This window comes from Narcine bancroftii, chromosome 3 (genome assembly GCF_036971445.1).
Source record: "Narcine bancroftii isolate sNarBan1 chromosome 3, sNarBan1.hap1, whole genome shotgun sequence".
Classification (NCBI taxonomy): Eukaryota; Metazoa; Chordata; class Chondrichthyes; order Torpediniformes; family Narcinidae; genus Narcine; species Narcine bancroftii.
This window is the reverse complement of record NC_091471.1, coordinates 160,031,112-160,058,776: the sequence shown is the minus strand read 5'-3', so window position 1 is coordinate 160,058,776 and position 27,665 is coordinate 160,031,112. Positions and strand designations below refer to the sequence as shown.

At 40.8% G+C, this 27,665-nt stretch overlaps 1 protein-coding gene across 17 annotated transcripts in view; it reads right to left on the bottom strand.

Moving 5' to 3' along the window:
• The window catches only part of stpg2 (sperm-tail PG-rich repeat containing 2), a 715,538-nt gene that overhangs the window by 367,177 nt on the left and 320,696 nt on the right, over window positions 1-27,665 (bottom strand). Inside the window, exon 12 of one of the 17 annotated variants that reach the window (XM_069925670.1) lies at window positions 26,493-27,124. The exons of the other annotated variants lie outside the window; for them this stretch is intronic. Coding sequence (XP_069781771.1) covers window positions 26,903-27,124 — 222 coding nt within the window. The 3' untranslated portion in view covers window positions 26,493-26,902. Of the gene's footprint in view, window positions 1-26,492; window positions 27,125-27,665 lie in introns of those variants that run through there. 17 annotated transcript variants of the gene reach the window in all.

Sequence of the window (27,665 nt, the reverse complement as noted above, 5' to 3'; positions counted from 1 at the left end):
ACTGACCCTAAAGATCTAGAGGCCTCAGTCAATTTCAATCAATGGTTGCACTGCCTCAAAGCTTTCATGAGACACAACGACGTGCAGAGTGAGGAAGACAAACGAGATCTACTCTTCACTCAGTTTCGCCATGGAGTCTTCCAGATGATAAAAGACTGCACTACTTACTTAGCCACAATGGAGCTCCTGAAGAAACAGTATCGGACCCCAATGAACGTCATCCACGCCAGATTCCTCCTGGGCAGTCGTAGACAAATGTCTTGTGAGTCAGTCAATGAGTACATGTGGGTCCTGTGGGAGCTGGGGGTGAGCCTGTGACTGCCAAGAAGTCTCTGCTGCTGCCCATCTAGAAGCCTGATAAACAATGCATGTGTGACTCAGTTCAAGTCTGATCAAATCAGACAGAGACAATTGAAGGGCGATTGAAGCCTTCAAAAAGTAGCTGACCTGGCTAATACAGCTGGAGACAAAGCAGAGGAACACAGCTGCCACATGGAGAGCTCGGTGGCCCCCATCTTCGGACGCAGGATCCCAGTCACCGCCAACATCAAGCATCTGAAGTGCTACTTCTGTAGACACACGAAACATCCCCAAAAGAACTGCCCAGCCTGAAATGCTACATGCTCCGTCTGTGGGAAGAAGGGACACTGTGGGAAGGTATGCAAGTCCCAATCTTCCTCGAGCTGCGCCGTGTGTGGCCGGAACCTGCCACTATCTTGGACTGTGCCACTTCCAGCGTCACTTCCAGTAGCGGGAAATAGCTTGGCAGGGCCATGGGGTGGAAAACTGGGATGGCACCACTTCCGGTGTCACTTCTGGTGACAAGGAGCAGCACTGTGTTCGTGGCATCTTGGCAGGCACCCCTGAACCAACTCTAAAGCAGTGACTCAGATAGTGACCAGATGTTGGCCTCAATTATCCTGGATCAGGACAGCTCACATCAACTAGCCAGGGGCATGGTGAGCATCAAGGTAAATGGTTGCATCACAAATTGGTTATTTGATACAGGGAGCACGGAGAGCTTCATTTATCTGGGCACAATGCAGCACTACTCCCTCGTGGTAACCCCAACACAATGGCCTCTCTGGCCTCCAAATCCCACTTGGCTGAGATACACGGCTGCTGCACCATGACTCTGACTGTGCAATGCACTGAGTACAAAAACTTTAAACTTCTTATCATGTCACAGTTCTGCACACCAGTCATACTGGAACTGAACTTCCAGTGCCAGCTGAAGAGTGTTTAAATAGAGTTTGACAACCCACACCTGCCCCTGCCCCTCATGGACCACAATTGCAAATTTTTAAACCACCCAACGCCCCGCCCCCCCCCCCCCACCCCGCCGTCAGAACATGACCTGTGGTCTCTCTCTACTCTCTGGGTCACATTGCTGCCCTTGTTTGAGAACCTCACTCCCATTTACAAGCCAGTCACCACCAAGAGCAGGCACTACAACCCTGAGGACAGAACCTTCATCAAAGCAGAAGTCAAATGGATTCTGGCAGAAGGATTCATAGAGCCCAGCACCAAACCCTGGAGGGTACAGGTGGTGGTAGTTAAGAGCAGAGAGAAACAACAGATGGTCAACGACTACAGTCAGACTATAAACCGTTTCACTCAGTTGGATGCCTACCCACTCCCCCACATTGCCGACATGGTAAACGAGATTGCCCAGTTCTGGGTCATCTCAACCATTGGCTTCAAGTTGGTCGAGAACCAAAAAAAAAAAAATATATATATATATATATATATATATACCCAATGACCTGACCTCCACAACCACCATGGGAAGCAACATTTCTACATCTACTCTGTCCAAGCCTTTCAACATTCAAAATGTTTCAATGAGATCCCCCCTCATTCTTCTAAATTCCAATGAGTACAGGCCAAGAGCTGTCAAATGCTCCTCACATGATAACCCTTTGTATTACCAGAATTATCCTTGAGAACCTTCTTGGAGCCCCCTCCAATGTCAGCACATCCTTTCTTCAAATGATGGAACCAAAACTGCTCTCAATACTCCAAGCGAGTTCTCATCAGCACCTTATAAAGCCTCAACATCACATCCCTCTTGAAATGAATACCAGCATTGCATTTGCCTTCTTCACCACAGACTCAGCATGCAAGCTTACCTTTAGGCTATCCTATATGAGGACTCCCAAGTTCCTTTGCATCTGGGTATTTTCAATTTCCCTTCACCCTCCATTTAGAAAAAAATAAGTGGGCAGATTACTTTATATAAAAATGTGTGACCATACACGCTCTAACATTTTATTCCATTTGCCACTTCCCTGTCCATTCTTCTAATTTGTCTAAGTCCTGCAGCCTCCCTGTTTCCTCGACACTATATGCCCCTCCACCCATCTTCGTATCATCTGCAAACTTGACCACAAAGCCATTCATTCCATAATCTAATTCATTAATATACAACAAGAAGCGGCCCCAACACTGACCCTTTTGGAACACCACTAGCAACTGGCAGCCAACCAGAATATGATCCCTGCTTTCTGACGCTCCGCTTCCTGCCAATCAGCTCAATGCTCTGTCCCCCCTACTGGATTTTTTTTCCTGCTATACCATGGGCTCTTATCTTGTTAAGTAGCCTCATATGTGCCCCCTTGGCAAAAGCCTTTTGAAAATCTAAATACACAACATCAATTTTATCAAGCCTGCTTTTTACTTCTTCAAAGAATTCCAATAGGTTAACTTTTGGGGTGTTGTGTATAGTCTGTGTAACCAATTATATTGTATCATGCGTAACCTCGTGTTTATTGTATTTCTCATAGTTCCGGAGCATAGCTTTTCCCATGTTTCATTCTGTATCTTTATGTTTAAATCTTGTTCCCATTTTTGTTTGGATTTACAGATTGTTTCCTCATTCTTTTTCTCTTGCAGTTTGATGTACACGTTTGTTATAAATCTTTTAATTATCATTGTGTCTGTAATCACATATTCAAAATTGCTTCCTTCTGGTAACCTCAGCCTGCTACCCAATTTGTCCTTCAAGTAGGTTTTCAGTTGGTGATATGCAAACATTGTACCGTGAGTTATACCATATTTGTCCTTCATTTGTTCAAAAGATAATAATTTATTTCCCGAAGAACAATTTTCTATTCTTTTGATCCCTTTTCTCTCCCATTCTCTAAAGGAAAGGTTATCTATTGTGAAAGGGATTAGTTGATTTTGCGTCAATATTAGTTTTGGTGGTTGATCATTTAATTTGTTTTATTCCTTTCTATGTGAATCTTCTTCCAAATGTTGAGCAGATGGTGCAGTACTGGTGAATTCCTATGTTGCACCAGCTTTTCATCCCACTTATATAGTATATGTTCAGGTACCTTCTCCCCTATTTTATCTAGCTCTAATCTGGTCCAATCTGGTTTTTCCCTTGTTTGATAAAAATCTGATAGGTATCTTAATTGTGCTGCTCTATAATAATTCTTAAAGTTTGGTAGTTGTAAGCCCCCTTGTTTGTACCATTCTGTTAATTTATCTAGCGCTATCCTCGGTTTCTCCCCTTTCCATAAGAATTTCCTTATTATTTTCTTTAGCTCCTTGAAGAATTTCTCTGTTAGGTGAATTGGTAACAATTGGAATAGGTATTGTATCCTTGGGAAGATATTAATTTTAATGCAATTTACCGTTCCTATCAGTGTTAGTCGTAAGTCTTTCCAAAAGTCGTCTTGTAATTTCTTAATTAATGGCTGATAATTTAGTTTGTACAGATGGCCTAGATTATTATCTAGTTGTATACCTAGGTATCAGATTGCTTGTGTTTGCCATCTAAATGGTGATTCTTTCTTAAACTTTGTGAAATCTGCATTATTCATTGGCATTGCTTCACTTTTATTTGCGTTGATCTTGTATTCCTTCAATTTCTTATGTAATTCTTTTATTGATATTTCTGGTTCTGTTAAGTATACTATGACGTCATCTGCAAATAGACTGAGGACCCAACAGTATCAGACGGATGTTTTCGCTGTAAGAAGGAAACGGGAACAACAGTACATGCAATTTGGGCATGTGAGAAAGTGGAAAAGTTTTGGGAAGATCTAAACTTGGAAGTAGGAATCACCTATTTTGAAACATTTGAGTTGTAGAATAATATTGATAATGAAATTGGTACAAAAGGCTCAATATCTAGGAAAATGCCTCTATTTCAATATAGGCTTATTCCATTTTCAATGGATAACCAATTTTTGAGGATTTGAACACAGATGGGTATTAAGATTGTTTTGAGAATAGGATATTTTATAACATTTGAATGAATGAGGGAAAAATTTAATGTACCGAACAATACCTTATTCTGCTATTATAGAGTTAAAGCTTTTATATCCTGCAAAATAGGACCTAGTTTGATATTACCTAATCAAAGTGAATTAGAATTACTGATTTGCAATTCTACTGTAAACAAATTTATTTCAGTAATGTATAAATTACTTCAAACTAAAGCCCTCAAAACTGGAGTGCACAAATCAAGATTAAAATGGGAAGTAAATTTACAGACACAAATAAAAAGGATTGGATGGAGTTATTTAAGGATAACAGGTCTAAAATTATAAATGTAAGATATAGGCTAGTGCTAATCCAATATTTTTTTTTACATCAATTATATTTGACATCACAAAAATTAAATAGATTAAATCCTGTTATATCAGATTTACATTTTAGGTGGAGATCTGAGATTGAAACTTTTTTTTTGCATTCAACTTGGTAACGCCCTAAAGTTAGACAATTTTGGATAGGAGTGGGTAATTTTTTGGAATGAATTATGGGGGTCAAATTCCCAAAGGATCCAATGTTATTTTTACTGAGTAATATCAAGGCTATAAGGCCAAAATTAAAAATGTATCAAACTGAATTTGTGTTAATTGCTTTAGCAGTTTCTAGGAAATGCATAGCAATATCATGGAAATCAGAAATAGATTTAGGTATGAAAAGGTGGGATGCAGAACTTTGCAGTTGTATACCATTAGAGAAGACAACTTATAATCTGTGAGATAAAATGTTTTTTTTGGAAAATATGGTGCCCATGTTTACAAAATGTGGTTTGCATGTTTTATAGACTCTGAAAACCTCACTTCTTGGTGAACTCCAATAGATTTTTCTGTATAAATGTTTTATTTTTTTTGGCATCCTATAGTTTTTTCTTTTTTCCCTTATTTTCCTTTTTTCTAGGGGTTTGGGGAGAGGTGGGAAGGTGGGATTATATTTACCACATGTATAATTTCTTGAAATAATTTCTGGAATTGAATGTATTGCAACTATTACTGTGGTTTAAAATTTATAAATAAAATCATCAAAAAAAATGTTGGTCGAGAACCAACTATCAATCCATCTGGAGGACAGCACGTAGACTGCCATTGAGGCAGATGACCGCCTCTACCACTTCCTCCTAGCCCATTTCAGGGTCACCAATGGGGTCTTTGACTTCCAGAGGGAGATGGAATGAATTATGGATGAATATGGACTCAAAGCCATATTTCCTTACCTGGACAATATGACAATTTATGGCCATGGCCAGCAGATCATGACACTGTCATGACACTGTCTGCAGAAACTTCTCCAGACAGTCAAAAGCTTCAACCTAACATAACCAAAGAAGTGCATGTTCAGTTCTTCACGGCTAGCCATCCTGGGTTGCGTGGTGGAAAATGGCAACATTGGACCTGACCCTGATCACATGTACCCTCTGTTGGAACTCCCATTGTCCCATACCCTCAAAGGCCTGAAAAGGTGCTTGGGCTTCTCTTCATATTACACCCAGTGGGTCCTGAATTACATGGACAAAGCTTAAAATCTGCTGGTGAAATCTGCCACCTGTCGGAGGAAGCCCAAGCAGCACCAATGGTGATATTGCCAAGGTGGCGATGCATGCTGTAGATGAATCAATCCAACTTTGCCCTGGCTGCCACGCTCAACCAGGTGGGTAGGCCAGTAGCTTTCTTTTCCCAAACCCTCCAGGACTCCGAACTTCAGCATTCAGCCATCAAAGAGGATGCCCAAGCCATTGTGGAAGCTGTGCGTACTGGAGGCACTACTTGGCTGGAAAACCATTCACCATGCCAACTGACTAACGTGCAGTCACTTTTATGTTCAATTACAAACAGCGGGAAAAAATTAAGAACAACAGGATCCTAAGGTGGACAATTGAGCTATCCACCTACAACTATGAGATCTTGTAGCAGCCCAGGAAGCTCAATGAGCCTCCCGATGCCCTGTCCCAGTGGGCATATGCCAATGAACAGTTGGACGGCCTCCAAGTCCTCCACAGTAACCTCTGCCATTCAGGGGTCAACAGGCTCTACCACTTAGTTAGAGCCCATAACCTCTCCTACTCAGTTGACACGAAGCTGCCCAGTCTGTGCCGAGTGTCAACCCCAATTCTATTGGCCAGACAAAATCCACCTCAAAGCTAATCACCCCTTCAAGCATCAGAGCATGGACTTCAAAGGCCCCCTTCCATCCACCAAAAGGATTGTATACTTCCTAAATATCATTGATGAATACCCCCGTTTCCCCTTTGCCATCCCCTGCCTGAACATGTCCACGGCCACAATTATAAAGGCAATGCATGGCATATTCACTCTGTTTGGATACCCCTGCTATATCTATAATGACCAGGGATCCTCGTTTATGAGCGAGGAGTTGCGCCAGTACCTGCTGGCCAAGACATAGTCATGAGCAGGACCACTGGTTATAACCCCTGGGGGTACAACCAGATAGAAAGGAACACCACCATTATCTGGAAGGCAATCCTCCTAACCCTCAGGTCGAAAGGCCTACCCATCTCCCAGTGGCAAGATGTCCTCTCTGAGGTGCTCCATGCCACCAGGTGCCTCCTCTGTACCACTATTAATGCATCACCGTATGAAAGGCTCTTTTCCTTCCACAGGAAGTTGGTGTCAGGAACCATAACCACCATCCTGGCTGACAACCCCTGGGCCCGTACTGCTCTGGAGGCATATCAGATGCCACACAACTGTCCCTCTAGTCGAGAAGGTCCACCTCCTCCATGCTAACCCTAATACATTTACATGGAGTACCAGGATGGGCAGCAAGACACGGTTTCCATCAGAGACTTGGCGCATGCAGGGGACCCCTCGACCAACCAACCAACAAATCCCCTACCAGTAAACTCTGGCCAACCAGCCCCATTAATTACACCCAACACAACACCCCAACCCCAGATTGAACAACCCCACAGTCCTATTAAACCTCCCTCAGCCACCGGAAGCACAGCCTTTTGCACAAGACACCACCCAGGAACCATCAGCTGTCCACAGCAAACCTTATGACAGTCGCGGCGACAGATGAGACCTCTGGACAGGCTGAACCTGTAACGAACATTGAATCCCATCACCCTGCCAGACTTTGTTTCAAAAGAAAGGGTGAATGTGGTGCAACCACTGTATTGTATGTATTGTTTGAGCTGGCCCACCCCCTGAACCTGTGACTCTTCCCTCCCAGAAATCCCTATAAAGGCTGTTACACCTAAACTCCTCCCTCAATACCTGCCTTGGAACCAGGCCAGCAACATGAGATGTGTTGATGTCTTAAGGTGATTAAAGCCTCTCTGTCCACTGTGGTTGATTGGTAGCGCTACAAGCAGGAGGTAAAGATGGAGGGGAGATTGGTTTGTGCGATGGCCTGAGCAGCATTCACAACTCTCTGAAATTTTTTGCAGTCTTGGAAAGAGCAGTTCCCATATCAAGTTGTGATGGCTCAGAACAGGATATAAAATAGGAAAGTGAGCTTTCCTGGATATTAGAAGCTGGATCAATTATCCCAATGATGGGGAAGTCAAGAACAAAAGGTCACAGTCTAAAGACAATGATTTGGACTAAGATCAGGTGAAACTTCTTCACTCAGAGTTATGAACTTGTGGAACTCTCTCCCACAGAAAGTTGTTGAGGCCAATTCATTGGATCTATTCAAAAAGAGTTGGATCTAATCTGCACAGGCTAAAGGGATCAAGGGGTATGGAGAGAAATCTGGAAAAGGATTCGGAGGTTGATCAAGCCATGATCACAGTGCGTGGTGGAGCAGGCTCGAAGGGCTGAATGGCCCTCTTCTTCTCCTAATGCTTATGATTCAATAACGAAGAAGAATGCAAAGGGTCACAGGATGGGATTAAAGAGGGGAGAAAAAGATGGAGTAAATTGGAATATAATATTTAAAAATGATCATATTTAGTTTGGTAAAATGGAAATACTTTAAATGAAGAGTCAGATGGAGCCCAAGGTAAAGGATCATCTATGATCTTATAATGGCACAACAAGATCAAAGGGCCATGCCGATGGTCTAACTTCTATTTCTCATGCTCCTAAATGTATAAAATCTTTTCTTTATTTAAAACACTCATGGTGGAAGAGATGCTTTTCTGCTCAGTTGCCACCAAGTTAAATTATCTTTTGTATCCATGCCAGACAAGGCTACCAATTTTTCAATGAAGATTCAAGATGGTTATGTTCAAACCACCAGCAATGGATCTAATATGGTGAGGCCTTTTTCCCAATTCACCAGGGATCTGCTGCTGGGAGTCCTCTGAGATTAACCTTGAGTTATGAACAGCAAATGGATTCATTATTGACATAAACCTCATGGAGGAAAAGCTAAGTGTATTTTAAAATCCATAAATACTTTCTTTATGTCCCAAAGTGATGTATATACCCCAGTGCAATGTTTACTCTGTTTTATGGGTAAGTTCATTTTCATAAAATAAATCATTACTTGGTTTTATGTACATAGGTCATACATTAACTTGGATGAAACTGAGCTTCCTTGGCTCTTGTCCCCATGGAAATTCCTTACTTTTCAACCCTTGACTTTCAACCTCACTGACCTGTAAACATTATAAAAATCTTGAAGCACAAACCCCATCTAGAAGCATTAGAAGACATTGCAAGTCATGTTAAAGCTAACAGTTTGCCACTAGGCAATTTTTTTTTAGTTTAATGATGTAGCATGGTCATAGGCCTTTCTGGCTCAAGAGCCCATGCTGCTCAAATATACCCATGTAACCAATCAACCCACTAACCTGTATGTCTATGGAACATGAGAGGAAACCAGAGCACCCAGAGGAAACCCACACATTCATGGGGATAATTTACACAATCCTTGCAGACTGCACCTAATCGAACCCGAGTCACTTTGCGCTAAACATGCCACTTATCATAACGTACAATGCTTCCTGCTATTTCGGGTAGAGTAAGCTCTGCTAAGTGTCTGAGAGACCTCAAGCTACAAGACTCTCAGGAAGCCTGTCGTAACCACCCATCACGTTCTGTCACAGCACAAAGCTTGTATTTACACAAAATCACTTTAATGGTAAGTACTTACTATTCATATATTCTAATAGCTTTAATGTTACGCCACTCAGTGGGATAGCCAATTGCTCATTTTTCAATTTCTTTCTCTTACATTTCTGGATAACTTAATAAATGTCAGGAGGCAATTTTTAACACTGTATGTGGTTAACTGAGAACTGTAGTCCCAATTACAGTCCTAGTTCTTATTTAGACAGGAAAGCTTAATTAGGTCACATCACAATAACATTCAAAACTGTCAAAATAATCACACTCTTCACCACAAAGTATTAAAGGTGGACAGAATCGAATCCTCTTTTTTTTTAATTTTTCACATTCAATTGACAAAGCAAAAAAGAAGCACAGAGAGGTAGCAAAACTATCCCCTCCTGTCAAAAAAGCTTACATATAAATAAATATTTTTTCCAGTGCTGGGTGATCAGGAATCATAGTTGTGTAGACAAACATTCTGCAAAGGTTTTTTTTATACATTTTGAATTAAAGCAGTCATACACAAGGAGATTTTTTTTTAAAGGAAGCCAATTTTGATCTCTTAGCAAAGAATAATCTTTACTGGTTTAATATTGCAGAAATTGACAGTCTTTTCTCTTGGGTGAACGGAGAGAATTGTCCTTAAGTATCCTTTACAAATGGGCCTATGGACAATGAGAATTTCCGGCTTCTTTTGTTACACTTTAATGGTTCTCCATTGTAGAAATGTCAATACATTTCTCTATCACTCTGAATTATAAAATAGTGTGAAACAGGAGCACTGCATTATCCTCTGAACGCTACAAGAGAGTTCTTATCCGCATCAGACCGTATTCAAGTGAGCATCTTTAACTGTTCACGTACCATTTGTTCTTTATTTCTAAAATATTGCACCAAAACAAAATATGTAATCAAAGGTGAATAATGGTTTTACATAGAACAATACAGATCCTTCAACCCACAATACCTTACCTTGAAGAAGGGCTCAGGCCTGAAACATTGGCTGTATGTCCTTACCTCCTATGGATGCTGCTGCGTTCCTCCGGCATTTTTGTGCTTTTTTTTATTACAATTAAAGCACCTGAAGACTTTTCTGTTTCAGCCCACCTTTGTAAACCTATTCCACAACAAGTAAACCTACTCCATAATAATCTAATCCTTCCCTACCACACACTCATAACCCTCTATTTTTCTTACATTCATGTGCCTGTCTAAGAGACTTCTGACTGTCCCTATTGTACCAGCCTCCACTACCACCACCATTTCAGGCACCCATCACTCTCTATGCAAAAGACTTAGCTCTGACATCTCCCCTGAACTTTCCTCCACTTCTCCTTAAACAGATGTCCTCCAATATTTGGTATTGACCTCCCAGGAAAAAAGGTGTTGGTGCCCACCTATCGAGGCACCTCATAATCTCATAGACCTTTAAGTTTTTCTTCAAACCAGTAACTTTGCTGCACAAGGCTGTCTGTCCTTGACAAAACACTTGAAATGTAATGAACCCTGAAGTTTCATTTCAGGCCCTCAGTCCAGAAGATTAACATTCAGCAATATTTATATACTGCATAATATTAAATCCAGTAAAGTAGCAATTTTTAATACAGCAGTGTGGAAAGTGAGATTTCAAGCAGACAATGCTTTCATCATTGCTTTCTCAGTTTACAGTTACACTATCCTATCTAGTTTCCCGAGAAGAAAATTAATAAATTGATCCAGCCTGTTTTATGTTAAAAGGAATATTTGACAGCCTGCAATAAATATTCTATGAAGTCAACAAAAACAAGCACTTATTGAATATGAAGCCTTTCTTGTGTTTGATTCTAGCTTTGTCCCAGCATTTATTACTGCCTCCAACTGCCTATCGTTGCCTTCTCTAAGGCAGTGGATCAGTGCTGAGCATGAGGGTGGGAGATCACCCAGCCCAGTTGAGATGGAGAAGCCTCAGAGAGGACTCTACAGGGTAGGAAATCACAGCAATGAATCAGGCTCCAGCTCAGCCTCACACCAGGCCACAGGAGACCGGTATCTGGGAACTGGGATCTGTGAGAATGCTGATGGCGAGCAAGACTCCTGATGGGCCTCAGGCACTGACAGCTTCCTAATCACTTCAGAAGTTTGAAGCCAGGGGCAGAGGAGGGTGACTCAGAAGCCTGGAGCTTGGGTTCACTGCTGGATGTTCAGGAGGCCATGCAACTACAGAGATTGTGGGGGTGAAGGAAGCAGTAGCATCAAAGAAGGTGGCAGGATCCACTGACACTCAATGTCTCTGAAGGAACTCTCTCCTTCTATTACTCATCTTGATAGGGGTCCTGGACTAGAGGCACCACATTTTTTGCCTTGTAAAGACACACAAAGGAGAAAGATTTTTGTGTATTTTATGTACGTGATAATAATCAAAATCTTGAATCTTGATGATCTATACCTCATGCAGGAATATGTTGTGTGTCTTTTATCCATATTTTTTCCCTCGATAAGAATTTACCTAAACAGGCGAGACGATGAAAATTTTATATCATTTAGACATTTGCTTCCATTGTAAATTTATTTGTTTGATTTTCACAACCACTCTCAGTGGATAACTGTGATTAGAAGAAATCTACTTGGACATTGGTTAAATTGTACATTTCTAATAGGTTTGATCACTTCTTTCTGAAGTGAAAAAACAGATGGTGCGGTCTGCACAATGAACATGGGGTCTGTAAGATCTATAGATCTGTCTCCCATGAAACCTGTCTGGCGCTAGTTTTACTTTTATTGTCTCTTTTTAATTCCATTTGTGCATATTATTGTAGTTGGCTTCCTTTTTTAATGAATTACCTGTTCAGCATGTAAGAATTTTGATGCATATGTACATCGTACAATGTTTTTGACAATAAATCAGTTATTGTTATCATATCATACCATCTCCATAGAGCACGGGTGTTCGAAATTCACCTTTAATAGGGACTGACAAACAATTCTAAGCACTGTCCTCCTTTTGCTCTTTACCTACTCCCTAAGGTCCTTCCCATCAACAACAGAGTAGGAAACTAGAACTAGGGGACGTAGGCTCAAGATTCGAAGAAGTAGGTTCAGCAAGGAGATAAGGAGGAACTGATTTTGCCAGAGAGTGGTAAATCCATGGAATTCTCTGCCCAAAGAAGCTGGAAGCTGTCTCGTTAAATAGGCTTAAAATGCAGATAGATAGATTTTTGTAAAGTAGGGAAATTAAGGGTGATAGTGAAAAGGCAGGTTGGTGGAGTGAAGATCATGACCAGGTCAGCTGTGATCTTATTCAATGGTAGAGCAGGCTCGACAGGCATCCTCCTGTTTTTTATGTTCTTATGCAAGGTAATTTGATAGAGGCCTTTAATAAAGTGGAACACACACTGAAGAGGTTTTCACTTGGGGGTCCAGAATTGGTAGAGATATTTCTCATGATATATATCAAGTTTATGCTGGCTTTCAGAACAATGCCATCAATTGCATTCCTCCGATCATTTTCAAGTAACGTAATCTCTCGTGCATAACTACTAGTGTCCCCTTCCCCTTCCCCCACCCCTCCCACCCATCCCACAACACACACCCCAGGGCAAACACAGCAGTCAATCAAACAAACCCACACATTTTTAGATTATGAGAAGAAACCCACTCAGCCTCAGGAAGAATGTACATGAGCAGGGTGCAAGGTCAGGATTGCACCGGGTTCTTGAATTGATGATGGCAGCATTTCGACCAGCTGTACTACTGTGAGTGCTGATGTACGTTGATTCTATCTTATAATTGTCACCCGCTGATAAACATTACATTCAATATAAACTCTGCTGCAACAAATTAAGATTTTCAAGTAATTTTGTTGTGAATTCAAAGGAAGTTTCTTCACACAAACACAGAACGTGGAAGTTGCATGGGAGACAATAGAGGGTAACAGCAAAGGTACATTTGAATGAATGGTCATCAAGATTAAGATTCTTTTATTGTCATGTATGAATACCCAAAATGTAATAATACACAAAATTCATTAATATTTTGCCTGCCATAAATGCACACAAAGAAGTACCACTAGATAGCTTGAAGCCTCCATCAATAAGAGAAAGAGAAGCAGAAGAGAAAGTCCCTTCAGAAATTTTCAGTGAGAACTGCCATGGATTCGTCGCCCCATCACTTCCGCATCTTGACTGGTATACAAGGATAAAGGAAAACTTAAATCGAGTAAACCAGAGCAGAGCTGAATTGAATACAAATGCTGGCATGGAATAATAGATACAATTCTTGTGTCAGATCCAGAAAAAAAAATCACAATCGAGATTCTCGAAAAAGGCACAACAAACATCTTTGTGCAACATCCTGCTAATAAAATCTCAAAAAGTCCCCGGCTTACCACAAGACTAATCCCTTCTATTTATAGCAGGCTTTCCATATTCATCAAGCAAAAGATAACCTTTCAGTGATCGAAATCTTTGTCGAAGAGGCATGTTTTAAGGGCCTTCCATGGGAAAAGACGATTCAAGAGGCAAAGAAACTTGGTGAGGAAATTCCAGCTGTTGAACACACAGACAAGAGTTTAACTTTGGGGCTGGAGCAGATTACAAATGATAGGGAGGAGAGGGGCTTCCAAAGGTTTTTGAAGTAGGTGAGAATGTTTAAATGGAGGTATAGATTGGTTTGAAATTAATGTAGGTTGAGAAGCATAGGGGTGTGGGGGATGTGGATTATGACAATCGAGACACTGGAATAATCAAGGCAAGTGAAGACATTGAGCAGATAAGCAAAGGTAAAGATAGAACAGGCAGTTTAACAGAAGTAGCAATTGGTAAGATGTGTGTTTGGAAGCTCGGGGCTGCTTTAGTCTGAGGGAGAGAAATAGGGTGAATGGTTAGGTAGCAGAATGTGAGTAAGGTTTAAAGGACCACAGCTTCAGTCTCATTGAGGATTAATTGGTGGAAATTTCTGCTTCACCTGATGTGGGTCAGTCTCTTGATGCAGCTTAAGAGAGGTATTTGTGGAGGGAAGCCTGGGCTTCATCAATGCGTCGGTTGAAAGTGATGCTTTAATTTCAGATGGTGTTGCCGAGAGGCAGTTTGGTGGATTTGATTCAGATGGAATTTAACACAGACCTTCCAGTGCAAGGTATTGTACTTTGATAGGTTACACCAGGCCAGGAAATAGCCCTGGAGTATGTTGTCAAACTGAGAGACCCAAGGGTACAGGTACATCATGGAACTATGTGATACAGGTGGAGAGGATGGTGAAAAAAGCATTTGACATGCTTCCCTTCATCAGTCAGGGTACTGAATACAGGAGTAGGGATTTCATGTTACAACTGTACAAGACATTGGTGAGGCCATTCTTTGAGTACTGTGTGCAGTTTTGGTCACCCAGCTGTAGGAAAGATATCGTTAAGTTGGTAAGGATGCAGAAAATATTCATGATTGTTACAAGGACTGGAGGGTTTGAAGTTTGAAAAACTGGATAGGCTGGGACTCGTCTCTTTGGAGCATAACAGACTAAGGTAAGAGACTGAGGCAAGTAGCTGTAGCTTTTTTCCCCCAGGGTAGAGAATCTAAAACTAGAAGTAAGATAAGAGGGGAAAGTTTTAAAATGGACCTGAGAGGAACTTTTTTTGAGGGTAGTGAGTAGACGTAGTTACAATTTTAACATTGAAAAGACATTTAGACATGGTACATGGAAAGGAGAGGTTTGGAGAGATATTGGCTGAACACTGACAAATGGAAGTTGCTTGAGCAGACGCATTGGTCACCATGGACAACATGGGACAAAAGGCCTGATTCCATGCTGAAATCTATGACTATTACTCGAGGAGGGAGTAAATAGTGAATACAAGGTGACCATGGAGGCACTGGAACTGAACTAGTTCCAAAAGGGTGCAGACACACATAGCTGGACAATGGTGGAGAGAAGCTGGCAGAGGATGAGGGGATCAATCATGTCAAATGTCATGGGTATGATGAGAAGGATGAGGGCATGTTTTTGTCAGAACTAGATAGCAAAAACCCTGATGAAGATTTAGATGCAACATTTGTTTTGAAATGAAGTGTGGCTTGGATAGGAATCAAAACAAAGATCAGAAATTCACATAAATAAAACTATTGCTTGGAAATGGTCCGAGTTCAGGAAATGTGCAGATTAAATTTCCAGGTTAGAAGGAATACATACTCCTCTAATGCCCATTCTACAAAGTTTTCCAGTGCAACAAGCTTCTCTTGATTTTTTTTCTTCTTGGCTTGTTAAATAATAGCTAAGAGATATCATGTTGCTTCCACTAAATCCCAGAGTAAGTGATCCTGCCTGGCCTTGAGGCTTCAGATCAATATGTCACAAGAGATGTTCTATTGTTAAAGCCCTAATGTTTTACTGTGGGAGTGTGCAGAGTTCCATCAGACCAGCAGGGTGGGGACTGTGTTCATAGTAGGTCTTCATTGTCATCCGTGTTGTATAAAACAGTTGGGGCTTCTGGGGGCAGTGACGATGCTGTCATTTGAAATAAGTTAAAGGGGCAGCTGGCTCTGGCAGCCATGGTGCAGGAACAGAGCACCACAAGGAAAAAAATCAAAGACCCAACAACAGCATGTCTGACATTATGAAAACTGACACCATTAAAACTTAATGCAATGCATTACCATGACAGGGAGCTAAATATTAAAGAGCCTACACAATCAAAGTATTGTGAACTGAAGCCAGGAATAATAGTGTTGACCAAATTAAATTAAAAGGCAAAACATTATACGATGCTCTGACACCACTAAAAGACTGTCTACACTACTGCTAAGTAACTTATTTTTGCTCTAAGATAACTGTGAACATATCTATTTCTAAATGTATTTATTGTCTTTTTAATTCAATTATTTAGTATGTAGTTGTTTTTTTTTTAAGTATTTTTTGTAGTTTATTTTATAAACTACCTGTCCATCTGCAGCAAGTAAGAATATCAGGTAAATACCTTGTATTTAGCAGTAAACTCATCATTATTAAACAGGTATCCAATACGCAGCAAAACCTGCCAGAGCACAAATAACATTGAAATTTGTTAAACAGAAGGACACCATTCAGCCTGGATGTCTCTGATGGACAGTCTCACTTGCTGTTTTTTTTCTTTTCTAGAGTTTCAGATTTGTCTCCCTAAACTACACCTTCACCTCTCATTAATTGCTGACACCTATTTCGAGAGGGGTCCTTTCCTAGAGATTTTTTTTTAATTGTTGACTGCACATGGAAGCTGCCTGACCACCCAAGTCCCTCCTGCTTCTTTTTGTAGAAACTGGAGGGGGATGATAGAAATGTGGGGAGAATAGGTGACAAGGAAAATTGCTGGGAAAATAAAATTTCTCAATGGCATCCTTCCATGTTGCATGGAAATTTATACATTCACCACTCCAAATGTCCCTTCCAGCCCACAAGCTCATGCCCTCCAAATATACTAATTAACCTATAAACCAAATGTATTTTTGGGAAGTGGGAGGAAACCCATGCACTGACAGGAAGAATGTACAAATTCCGTACAGATTGTGTTAGATTCGAACCCGGATCATTGTTGCAGTTATAGCGTTGCACTAACTACTGCGCTAAGCAGGACACTGTGGATAAATCTCCTAGTAGTGCTGTTGGAGAGCGACAGATCTGATGATGTTTCCAGGAATACCTCCAACAAAACAACACACCATCTGCATGACATTGAACTATCCCAGAGATATTACTTCCCTAGAGGGGGAACCTGAAGCCTCAAATCATCACATTACCAGCTTCAAATAACCGTTCTTACATAATGAATGTTAACTGTAATATTGCCAAATACTAACTATAATAACTATTATATTCAGCAGTTAATAAATTTCTCAGTGACAATGTTGCTATTTACTACTTCCGTAGGTGCTCCAATCAATGAATACTCTCTCTGTATCTATATTGACTATCTGACAATAACCTCAACTCCTGGTTTTCTGATTGAGTCAGACAACCAAGCCTTGCAACTACCATCACAGTCTCACATTCCACTCCATCCAGTAAATATGTGTGTCACAAAATTCATCCCACATTAGGTAGATGCACAGAGATCCAGATTTTGATTACAGAGGAATTCCAAACTTCCACTTTCCACCCCTGCCATTCAAGTGGAATGGTGCCATTGGTTTGCTCTGTTTGGAGCTGGAATGAACTAGATGGGCAAAAAGCCCTCCATGTGTGTAATAATAGATAAATAATTAAGCCAACTGTTCAAGGAAACTTTTCAACCTCATCATCCTAATTAGATTGAACATAGAACATTGCTGCACAGTACAGGCCTTTTAGCCCATGATGTTGCGCGGACCTATACAAACTTACTCAATAAACTAAACCTTCTATACCTCACACATATAACCCTCTATTTTTCTTGAATTCATCTGCCTGTCTAAGAGTCATTTAAATGTCCCTACCGTAATAGCCTCCACCACCTCTCCTGGCAATGCATTCCAGGCATCTTCTATGTAAAAAAGCTACACCTGTCATTTCCCCTAAATTTTCCTACCCTTAGCATGTACAGATGTCCTCTGGTGCTTGCTACTCTCATCTTGGGTAAAAGGCATTGGCTATCCACTCTACCTATGCTTCTCATAATCTAGTAGACCTCTATTAAGTCACCGCTCATCCTTCTTCACTCCAAAGAGAAGAGCCCAAGCTCTGCTAATCTTGCTTCATAAGACACCTTCTGTAATCCAGACAATATCCTGGAAAATCTTCTCTTGTATCCTCCCCAAAGCTTCCACATCCTTTCTGTAATGAGGCAACCAGAACTGAACACATTATTCTAAGTGTGGTCTAACCAGAGTTTTATAGAGCCGCAACGTTACCATATGACTTTGGAACTCAATCCCCCAAATAATGAAACTGTTCGGCAACCTTGAGAGATCTATGAATTTGGACCCAAGGTGCCTCTGTTCTTTCCCACTGTTAAGAATCCTGCCATTAACCATGTCGTTTATACAAAAATGCTGGAGAAACTCAGCAAGTCATGCAGCATTCTTTATGTAGCAAAGATAAAGCTATGTAACCAACATTTTGGGTCTGAGCCCTTCATCAAGATACAAGTAAAAAGCAGGCAGCTGTCTGAATTAAAATGCTGGGGAGAGGCTAGAGGAGAAGCTCATGCCCACAACAAGAGGTCATAGGTGGATATTGGTAAGAGAGCATAAGAGAAAAAAAAACAATAAGAAACAATAGGGGAGGGGATAGCTATCTGAATGGTGAGGGAATGGGGTGCAGTGCTGGAAGAAAGGAGACAAAGGGATGGGGAAGAAAGCAATACAGGGGAGCAACCTAATGGAACCCAGAAAAGTATATGTTAATGCTATCCAGTTAGCTATTCAGTGCCCAGACCAAATATTAGCTGTTGCTCCTCAAACTTATGGGTGGCCTTTGAGGTACACGAGGCCATGGATAGATATGTCTGCCCAGGAGTGGGGTGTGGAATTAAAATGGTTGGCCACTGGAAGATCACTGCCATTGATGCAAACAAAGTGAAGGTGCTCAATGAAACAATCTCGGATGTAGAGAAGGCCACAACAGGAGCACTGGATGCAGTAGAAGACCCCAGCAGATTCACAAGTATTGCTTCACTTGGAAGGACAGTCATAGGGGTAGGTACCAAGGAGGCAATTAGTGGGAAGGGGTGAGTGGATGAAGGAATCACAGAGGAAGCAGTCCATGACAAAAGTGGAGAGAGGAAGAGAGAAGATGTGTCTGTTGGCAGAAATTGTCTAGGATAATATATTGGATAATATTCCCGCATATCAGCCCTGGCCCCCTCTGCCCCGAAAAAGTAACTCCATTAACTATGTACTCTTCCTTGAAGTCTGACCTTCAAAATACATCACTTCACACTTATCCGGATTGAACACTATCTGTCACTTCTCTGCCCAACTCTGCATGCTGTCTATAATCGTGTTGTAACTACAACAACCTTCTACACTAACCACAATGACTCCAACCTTCATGTCATCTAATTCTCTTGATTATTTCAGATTGATTTGTGTTTGTTATCAGCTCCCATCAAGAAATAATAACTTCTTATTTGTTTAATTAAATCCCTTCATTATTTAACAAAACTCATGTTAAATTTCACAGCTTTCCCTGCACAGCACAATGTTATCCTAATTTTTTTTTCCCATTAATTCTGCTTGTGGTGTTCTTCCATTAAACACAATTTATTTGTCATTCCATTGTACCAATCACAAACAGTTCAGACAGCTGGCAAGCATGACTCTGAGAGAGACAACACAAAATTAAATCTTAGGTAGGTTAGTCAGTTTCTTTTTAACTAAATGATGTATTAATCAGTCAAAAAGTCACCAAAACCAGACACGTTTTTTGTGTACAACTATCTGGTTGCCCAAAGTCCACCCAACTTAGAGTCATACAGCACAGAAACAGGTTTTTCAGCCCAACTCAGCAAAGTGGCCCTCATGAGCTGGTCAAATTTGCTTGCATATTTCCCTCAAAATGTTCCTATCCATATTTCCATTAACTGCTGTCATTGTCCACCACTTCTCTGGCAGCTCTTTCTATACATCCATACCCAGTGTGAAAAACTTGTCCCTCAGGTCCTTTTTAAATCTTCCCCTTTCACCTAAAATCTATTCCCTCCACTTACAGAGTACCCTATCCTGGGATAAAGACTTTGACCATTCATCTTATTTGTGCCATTCATGGTTTTATATACCTCTAAGATTATTTTCCTAAACTACAGGAAGAAAAGTCTCAGATTATCTAGCCTCTTCTTGCCCTCCTGATTTCTTCTACATCCCTTATACATATCAAGGGATTCACATGATTCCAGCTACCTAAGCCTGACCTATATCTCCTATTTTTCCTCACCAGTGCTTTAATATGTCAACCACAACTGCACTAGATATTCTGAGTGCTGTCTCAGTAACTTTCTTAACATCTCAGAGGATTGCAATGACAAAGACTCACTTTAAAACTACCATTTTAACCAGCAACATTCATCAGAAGACCACAGCCAAACAAAATGTCTGACTTTAGATGGGTTTCTGTGCACATAGATGGGAAATAGGATGAGCTCAAAATGGCCAACTTGGTTGGCATGGATGAGTTGGACTGAAGAGCCTGTTTCAGTGCTGGTGAGATAGAACCACAGAACATGACAGTACGGAACCAGGTGCTTTGGCCCATCTAATCTGTGCAGAACTATTATTCTGCCTAGTTCCATTAGCCTGCACCCAGACCATAGCCCTCCATACCCCTCCCAACCATCCACCTATCCAAATTTTTCTTAAATGTCAAAATTGAGCCCAAATTCGCCACTTCAGCTGGCATCTCATTCCACACTCTCACCACACTCCACATGAAGAAGTTCATCCCAATGTTCCCTTTTAAACATTTCACCTTTCACCCTTGACCCATGCCCTCTTGTTCTTGTCTCATCCAGTCACAGTGGAAAAAGCCTGCTTCCATTAATCCAATAAGTTAAAGAGAAACATATAGGAAAATGGGACTAGTATTGGAGTTAGATTGGCTTAGTGAATGGTCTCTATTATCTTAAGAGTATAGAAAATACAAAATAATGTTAAATTCCTCACTTCATTGCCTGGGAATTGTGCTGCAGATTATCTGGAGGTTCCATGAGTTGATGTAGAAATTGATTTTTGAAGCATTACTTAGGGAGCACTTCACTGTTAGAGACATTGGTTGTCAAACTGAGGTAACATCAGCCTGGTGAGGTATAAAGGGTCTCATAGTACTGCTCAAAAAAGAGCAGGTGTTCCAATGGGGGAAGAATAAATTAGATGGTCGAACAGGAAAACCTCTCTCTACCAGTGCATCATGGAAGAAATGAGGTTGACCTTCTGAAATGTTAGAAAAGCCATTCAGTTCAAGGGGAGATAAGGATGAGTGGTAAATGCTGAATTTGGTGAGATCAGGTTTATTAGATTCCAGAACCAAAGATTGCATGATATTGAATTATCCAATGTCAGGCAATTCCTTCTTCTGTTCTTCTCTCTCCTTCTGTTCCATCCAAGTCCTCTCTCACACACACCCTTCTTTCTTTACCCCTCCCCCCCCCACCAACCACTTATTATTCAGTTTCTTTCCCCTATTCCACCAGGTTCAATCTGCTCATTACCCACACATTCCCCCCACTGGGTTTCCTTTCCCCTCCTGTTCTCATCTTCCTACCATCCCTCCCTCAGCTGCTTCTCCTCATCACCTTCCTTTATTACCAGATTTCACCTTTTGCAGCCCTCTGTCTCACCCTTCCTCCTCAGCTCTGTATACTGGCTATTACCTCTCTATACTTGCAGTACTGATGCAGGGTCTCAACACAAAACATTGACTATCCCTTTTTCCTCCATGTATGCTGCCTGAGTTCCTCCAGCAGCTTGTTTCCCCGACACCACCCCACCCCCACCATTTGGGGGTTGTTTTACCTATTTCATCTTTTAACAAAAGCCAGTAGTGCTTCATGTTATTCTGGACAAATTATTTGATATTCTGTTCAGTTTTAGAATGGCAGACTTCAAAAATATATTTGTGTATTAGCTTTACCTGTGTGGATTTTTCATGGTGGGATTCTTGCTTTCATATGTGACACCTGCTGTCATTTGTCACTGGGTTATGTGCAGGTATTGAACAGTTCCTAACAAGTGCCAATTATGTTGTGCCTAGGCTTCTTCACTGCATAATCTATAAGAGCTCAGCAGTATGCAAATCTCAGATCCAGACTCCAACCTCCTGGGTTTTCTGGGATAGTTAACTGAGTGCAATGAGCTACAGTTCCGAAACCTTAGCTCCATGCTCTGCCAGAGATGCAACAAACATACTTCACTTGCTTACAAGAGCATCAACCATTGAGGACTGAGATGAGGAGCAAATTCTTCATTCAGAAATGGTGAAACCTTAGAATTTTCCACCCTGGGGTCTGGTGAACATTCAGCTATGAGAATAGCAATTTCTGGGCATCAAAAAATCATTAAAGGGATATAGTCATTAAAGGGCAGAATGATGTGTGGGGTGGGGGGGGGGTTAGCTTTAAATATAAAGCAGCGCAGTTAGTTTAAAGGGGCACGATTTTCTTAAGAATTACATTTTGTTCTTTGTTTATATGATGTGCTTATTAAGGGAAGGATGGCAATTATTTCCACTGATAAATATCCTGAGAAGGTTCATTAAGTGAACCACCTGTAATGATTTAATCCTGTGTGAGTCATTTCAGAAGACCATTGGAAATCAACCACATGCCACAATCTGAGAGACACGTTATTGGTAAAGATAATAGATTTTCATCCTAAAGGACTTGAGTGAATCAGAATTGAAGTGAAATCAATTGTTTATTATCATTTATATTGATACATAGTGAAAAGCTTTGTTTTCTTTGCTATCCAGAGAAGCTAGTACAATAATAAAACAAAAGTGCAGGGTGTAAAGTACAGTAGGTCAAAGAACACAAGGCATAGTGTTGTAAAGACAAAGTGCAAGCTGTACTGATGGGTGAAAGTGCATTAAAATACAAGAGAACCTATTTTCAAAGATCAAATTTATTGTCATGTACGTACTCTGACATCACATACAACCCTGAGATTCTTTTTCTTAAAAGTCAGGCAGAATTCTACTCATCAATAACTACAAACTGAATACAAGAAGAAAGATACATATACCAAAGAAAGAAATGTATACAAGACAGATGTAAACAAACTGTCTCTACATTGCAAAAAAAATTCAGTAATAAATAATGTACAATGTAATAGTCCTTAAAATAATCTCTGATTTAGTTTGTTGTGGAGGAATGGCAACTGTTCCTGAACCTGGTGCTACATCTTGTGGCACCTATACCTTTTTGCTGATAGTAGCTGAGTGGTGTGAATTCTTGATGATTACTGCTGTTCTCCAATGGCAACATTCTATGCCAATTTTGTCTGTGATGTTCTAGGCTGTCCCCACCATCTTTTGCAGTGCTTTCCACCCATCCATGATACAGCTGGTCAGCACACTTTCATCTACACATCTGTAGGAGTTTGCCAAGGTTCCTGATGCTATACTAAACCTCTCTGCAAACTCCCAAGTGGAGGTGTTCACATGCTTTCTTCACAATGACATTAGTATGTTTAGTCCAGGAAAGATCCTCCAAGATGGTGATACCCAGGAATTTAAATTTGCTCACCCACGCCACCACTGATTTCCACCCCCCCCCCTAATGATCACTGGATCTTGCGCCTCTGGGTTTCCCTTCCTAAAGTCTACAATCAGCTCCTTGCTTTTGATGAAATTGAGGAAGAGATTGTTGTTAGTACACCATCCAGCCAAGTTTTCAATCTCCCTCCTGAATGCTGACTCATTTTCTGAATGAGAGGTCCCTTTAAGAGTCTGATAATAGCAAACAGAAATAGTCCTTGAATGTGGAGAATGGTATTTTCAAGTTCATGTATTTTCTGCCCAATGCAAGGGAGAAGAGAGTATGACTGAGGTGGGATGAATGGATTTATTAAATTAGCTGAACTAATGTCCAGGAACAAGGCCATTGTACAATCACAATCATATAGAACTCTACACAAAGCCTGTTTCAGCAGTAGATTGAAACTTTGGAGTTAATGGTAGACTACACCACCTACAGCCCTCTTTATAGTTCTCATAACATACATCGTGCTTATATTACCTGCATTAACTAGAAACCCAAGTGTAAAGGTGATCAGAGCAAGAGTGGAACAGTATTATCAAATAAGAAAATGCATCTCCAGACTAAAAGCTGAACGTTTATATTAAATTCTGTCAAATAAATAAATCTGGAATTAAAAATTCATATAACTAACCTTGAAGTGAATGGATTGTTGTTAAAGATTCTTCTGATATCCTTTTGAGAGGGAAATTTGCAAATCTGAACCAGGTCTAATCTCTACATAAGTCCAAACCCAAATAATGGAGTTCACTTAATTGCCTACTGAAGTAGCTCGGTAAGCCACTTAATTCTGATCAAGTGCAATTAGGATTTATATGGTGATTTCTCGGCTTGTCAGCAGCACCATTCTTGCCTCGAAAGTATTCTCTATCAATCTGCCCAATTAACGAATATGACCCATTTATGTTGAAACAGCATTCATTGATTTAAATAAAATCAGCATAGCTTAATTCAGTTAGCCTTACTAGTGTTTATCAAATAAGAAAATGCATCATCAGACTAAAGGCAAGATATTTATATGGAATAAGCAAAACTTAAAAAATTTAAGAAAGCATTAATTTGCACATATTATTTTGACAAAATATTTGCCAGTCATTAATAGACTGTGTCTAGCCTAAAATTGTTAAAGCATTTTACAGTCAGACCCCCTTTAAGGTGTGGCCAGATCTGTGACAATGGAAAGATTGGTAATAGAATAATAGTTATATAGCCTTTGGCCCAACTTACTCATGCTGACCAAGTTGTCTACCAATCAATTATGCTGGATATTGAGCAATACATAGGCATGGAAGGAGTTTTATGTCAACTGACAAAACTTGAGAAGAGTCATAGAGAAAGGAACATTCCTTCAGTCGAACACATTCTTGCCAACCAAGTAGATGTTCTGTACTAGTCCTATTTGACTGCATTAGGTCCATATCCTTCCAAACTTTTCCTTTCTATCTATCTGTCCAAGTGTCTTCTGAACATTGTCATTGTACCCATTTCTATAGTTTCCTCTAGCAGCTTGTTCCAGTTATGGACCACACTCTGAGTGAAAAAGATGCCTTTCAGGTGCTTCAAATCTCTCCCCCTCACCTTAAAGCTATGTCCTCTAGTTGTAGAATCAATGACCCTGGAGAAAAAAATGGGTGCCAACATTCAATTTATCCATGCCCTCATGATTTATATTTTTATAAAGAGCTTGGTTTCAAGGACAGCCCTTGAGGCTGAGAAGTGGAGATACAGGAAGGGAACCACAGTGGTCAGGGAAGAAGTTGCAAGGTACTTTCAGCTAGCACTCAGAAACTCAGATCCACCTCCATCCCATGAGTCACATGTCAACTCCTTCCCCTTCTGGAGTTTAAATAGTGGAAGGGACAGAGATTGGGCAGTGGTGTGGGAATGGTGTTGGTGGTGATACAGAACAAAGGGCCAAGTGTGGCACTGCCTTAAGATATAGGATACTTATGCATTTTCATTGCATTCGTACTACTAATTAACTGTAAACTCTGTGAGAGTAGAATTGAGATCAGACCTAATCTGAGCTATTACATTTTCTACCTGATACAACATGTTGGCAAGAATGGATACTAAATTCGAAACCCATTGTTCTTTATACTAATGTCACCATTCATGATGGACCCTTCATTTGAAACCTTCATCACAGGAACAAAGAATATTGTCTGGTTCTAACGATGAGCTGTAGTTGTCTGTAAGAAAGCATGTTGCAAAGTGAATCTTTAACCTGTGTCCCTGAATAAATTCTACTGATGCACTTTAAAGGATTTACTCAGAGTGTATCTCTGCGTGGTATGGGAACTATTCCTCCCAAGGCCACAGGAAACTGCAGAAGGTTGTGAACACATCATATGTGCCCTCCCCATCAACTCCATCTCAACCTCCCACTGCCTTGGAAAAGCAGCCAAAGATTAAAAGACTCAGGAGCAAATAATGAACTGGTGGAGGAACCCAGCAGGCTAGACAGGATCCTTGAGGGAGGAGCCCAAGTATAGGGTAGATAGTGTAATAGATGAAGTGGCAGTTACAGGGAGAGACGACTAGGACAGAAGGGAGGGGGTGAGGAAAGAGAGTGAAAAAACCATAGATCAATAAAGAAGAAATGGAATTAGAGGGACTAGATGGGGTGGGGTTACTAAAAATTAGAAAAATTGATGTTCATGCCATTGGGCAGGCCATCATGCTGTCCAGGAGGAATTTAAATTTAAATTTTTATTTTTTTAATTAATTTTTTTTTAAATTTAGACACAGTTCGGTAACAGGCCCTTTCACCCAATAACACCCAATTAACATACAATCCTAGGTACGTTTTGAAGGGTGGGAGGAAACCAAAGCCCCCAGGGAAAACCCATGCAGACACAAGAAGAACGTAAAAACTCCTTACAAACAGCACGGAATTCAATCCCCGGTCATGATTGCTGGCGCTGTAACAGCACCACTGTGGCGCTGTAGTACCACTATGCAAACCGTGCTGCCCTTATGTGTTGTTCCTCAAGTTAACCTTTGGCTTCACCCTGGCAATGGATGAGGACGAGGACAGACACATCACTGTGGAAATGGCTGGGGGGGAGTTGAAATAATTGGCTACAGGAAGCTCAAGTTTACAACAAAGCTCAGGTGACCACTTTGCTGAACGCAACTGAATTGATTACTTGCAATTTAACAGCAATTAATTTGTTTTTATTTGTGTGGCTTTCAATCTCCTGGCTCCATGTCAATTCATTTGTGTTTAGTTGAATTTTATTTATTGAACCTTATTAATCCCATTCTCCTCAAATGGATATAGTTAGTTATACAACAAATCAAAACCTTGCAATACCCAACACCATGAAAAGCATTGACATTTTCAGGACTGGTTTGTGTTGCAAAGTAAACGAGCCATTACAGTGGTGATGTTCTTGTGCTTGATATCCATCTGCCCCATTATTTATTCTTCTCATACTATGAAACCAACACTGAAGAGGTAAATAGCTGCCAGCGTTGTGTATCTCTGATGGGAAGTACACACGTGTAACACAGTCAGACTCTTCCTACAAATATCTCCTCCTTCCCACAGAGGCAGAGTGTCGAATCCCTGTTCAGCACCTTTCCAGATGGTTACAAGTAAAGCTTGCTGTGCGGAAAATGGAGGTGTGAATCCAAGTCCTGGGTTGTGATACTAATGAAGAATGCATAAGGGGAACATTCTATAAATAGGCTGAAAACAACAAAATGTGGTTGTACAAGATAAAGAAAACTAAGAATCTTTCTGTTAATCAGAATTTGATTTGAATTTCTAAACCCTTTTGATGTATTACTTCCTCATCAAGAAGCAACAGCTCATGATTAGAGTAAAGGACCCTCTAGTGGTCCAGCTAACAGGTGCACCTACTGATGGAATTTTAGGCTGTCCAGATCAGATGGGTCTCATCTGTACTATGATGTTACCAGGCAAAGGAGAAAGGTCAACTAAAGTCCCTTTCACACTGCCAACGTGCTAAATAGGTGTGTGAATGACCTGTGTTGAAAACTGGGTGGGGGGGGGGGGGGGGGGCTTTCACACTGAATCATGAAATCCCAGGTCCTTTAACATTAAATACTGAGTATCACAGAGCTAAGGGGGCCCAACCTCTAGTGGTGATGTCCTGAGTGACATGTTACGTACGCACAGGGCAGTGAAATCGGAGTGGGAATAAATCACATATGCACACAATTTATGG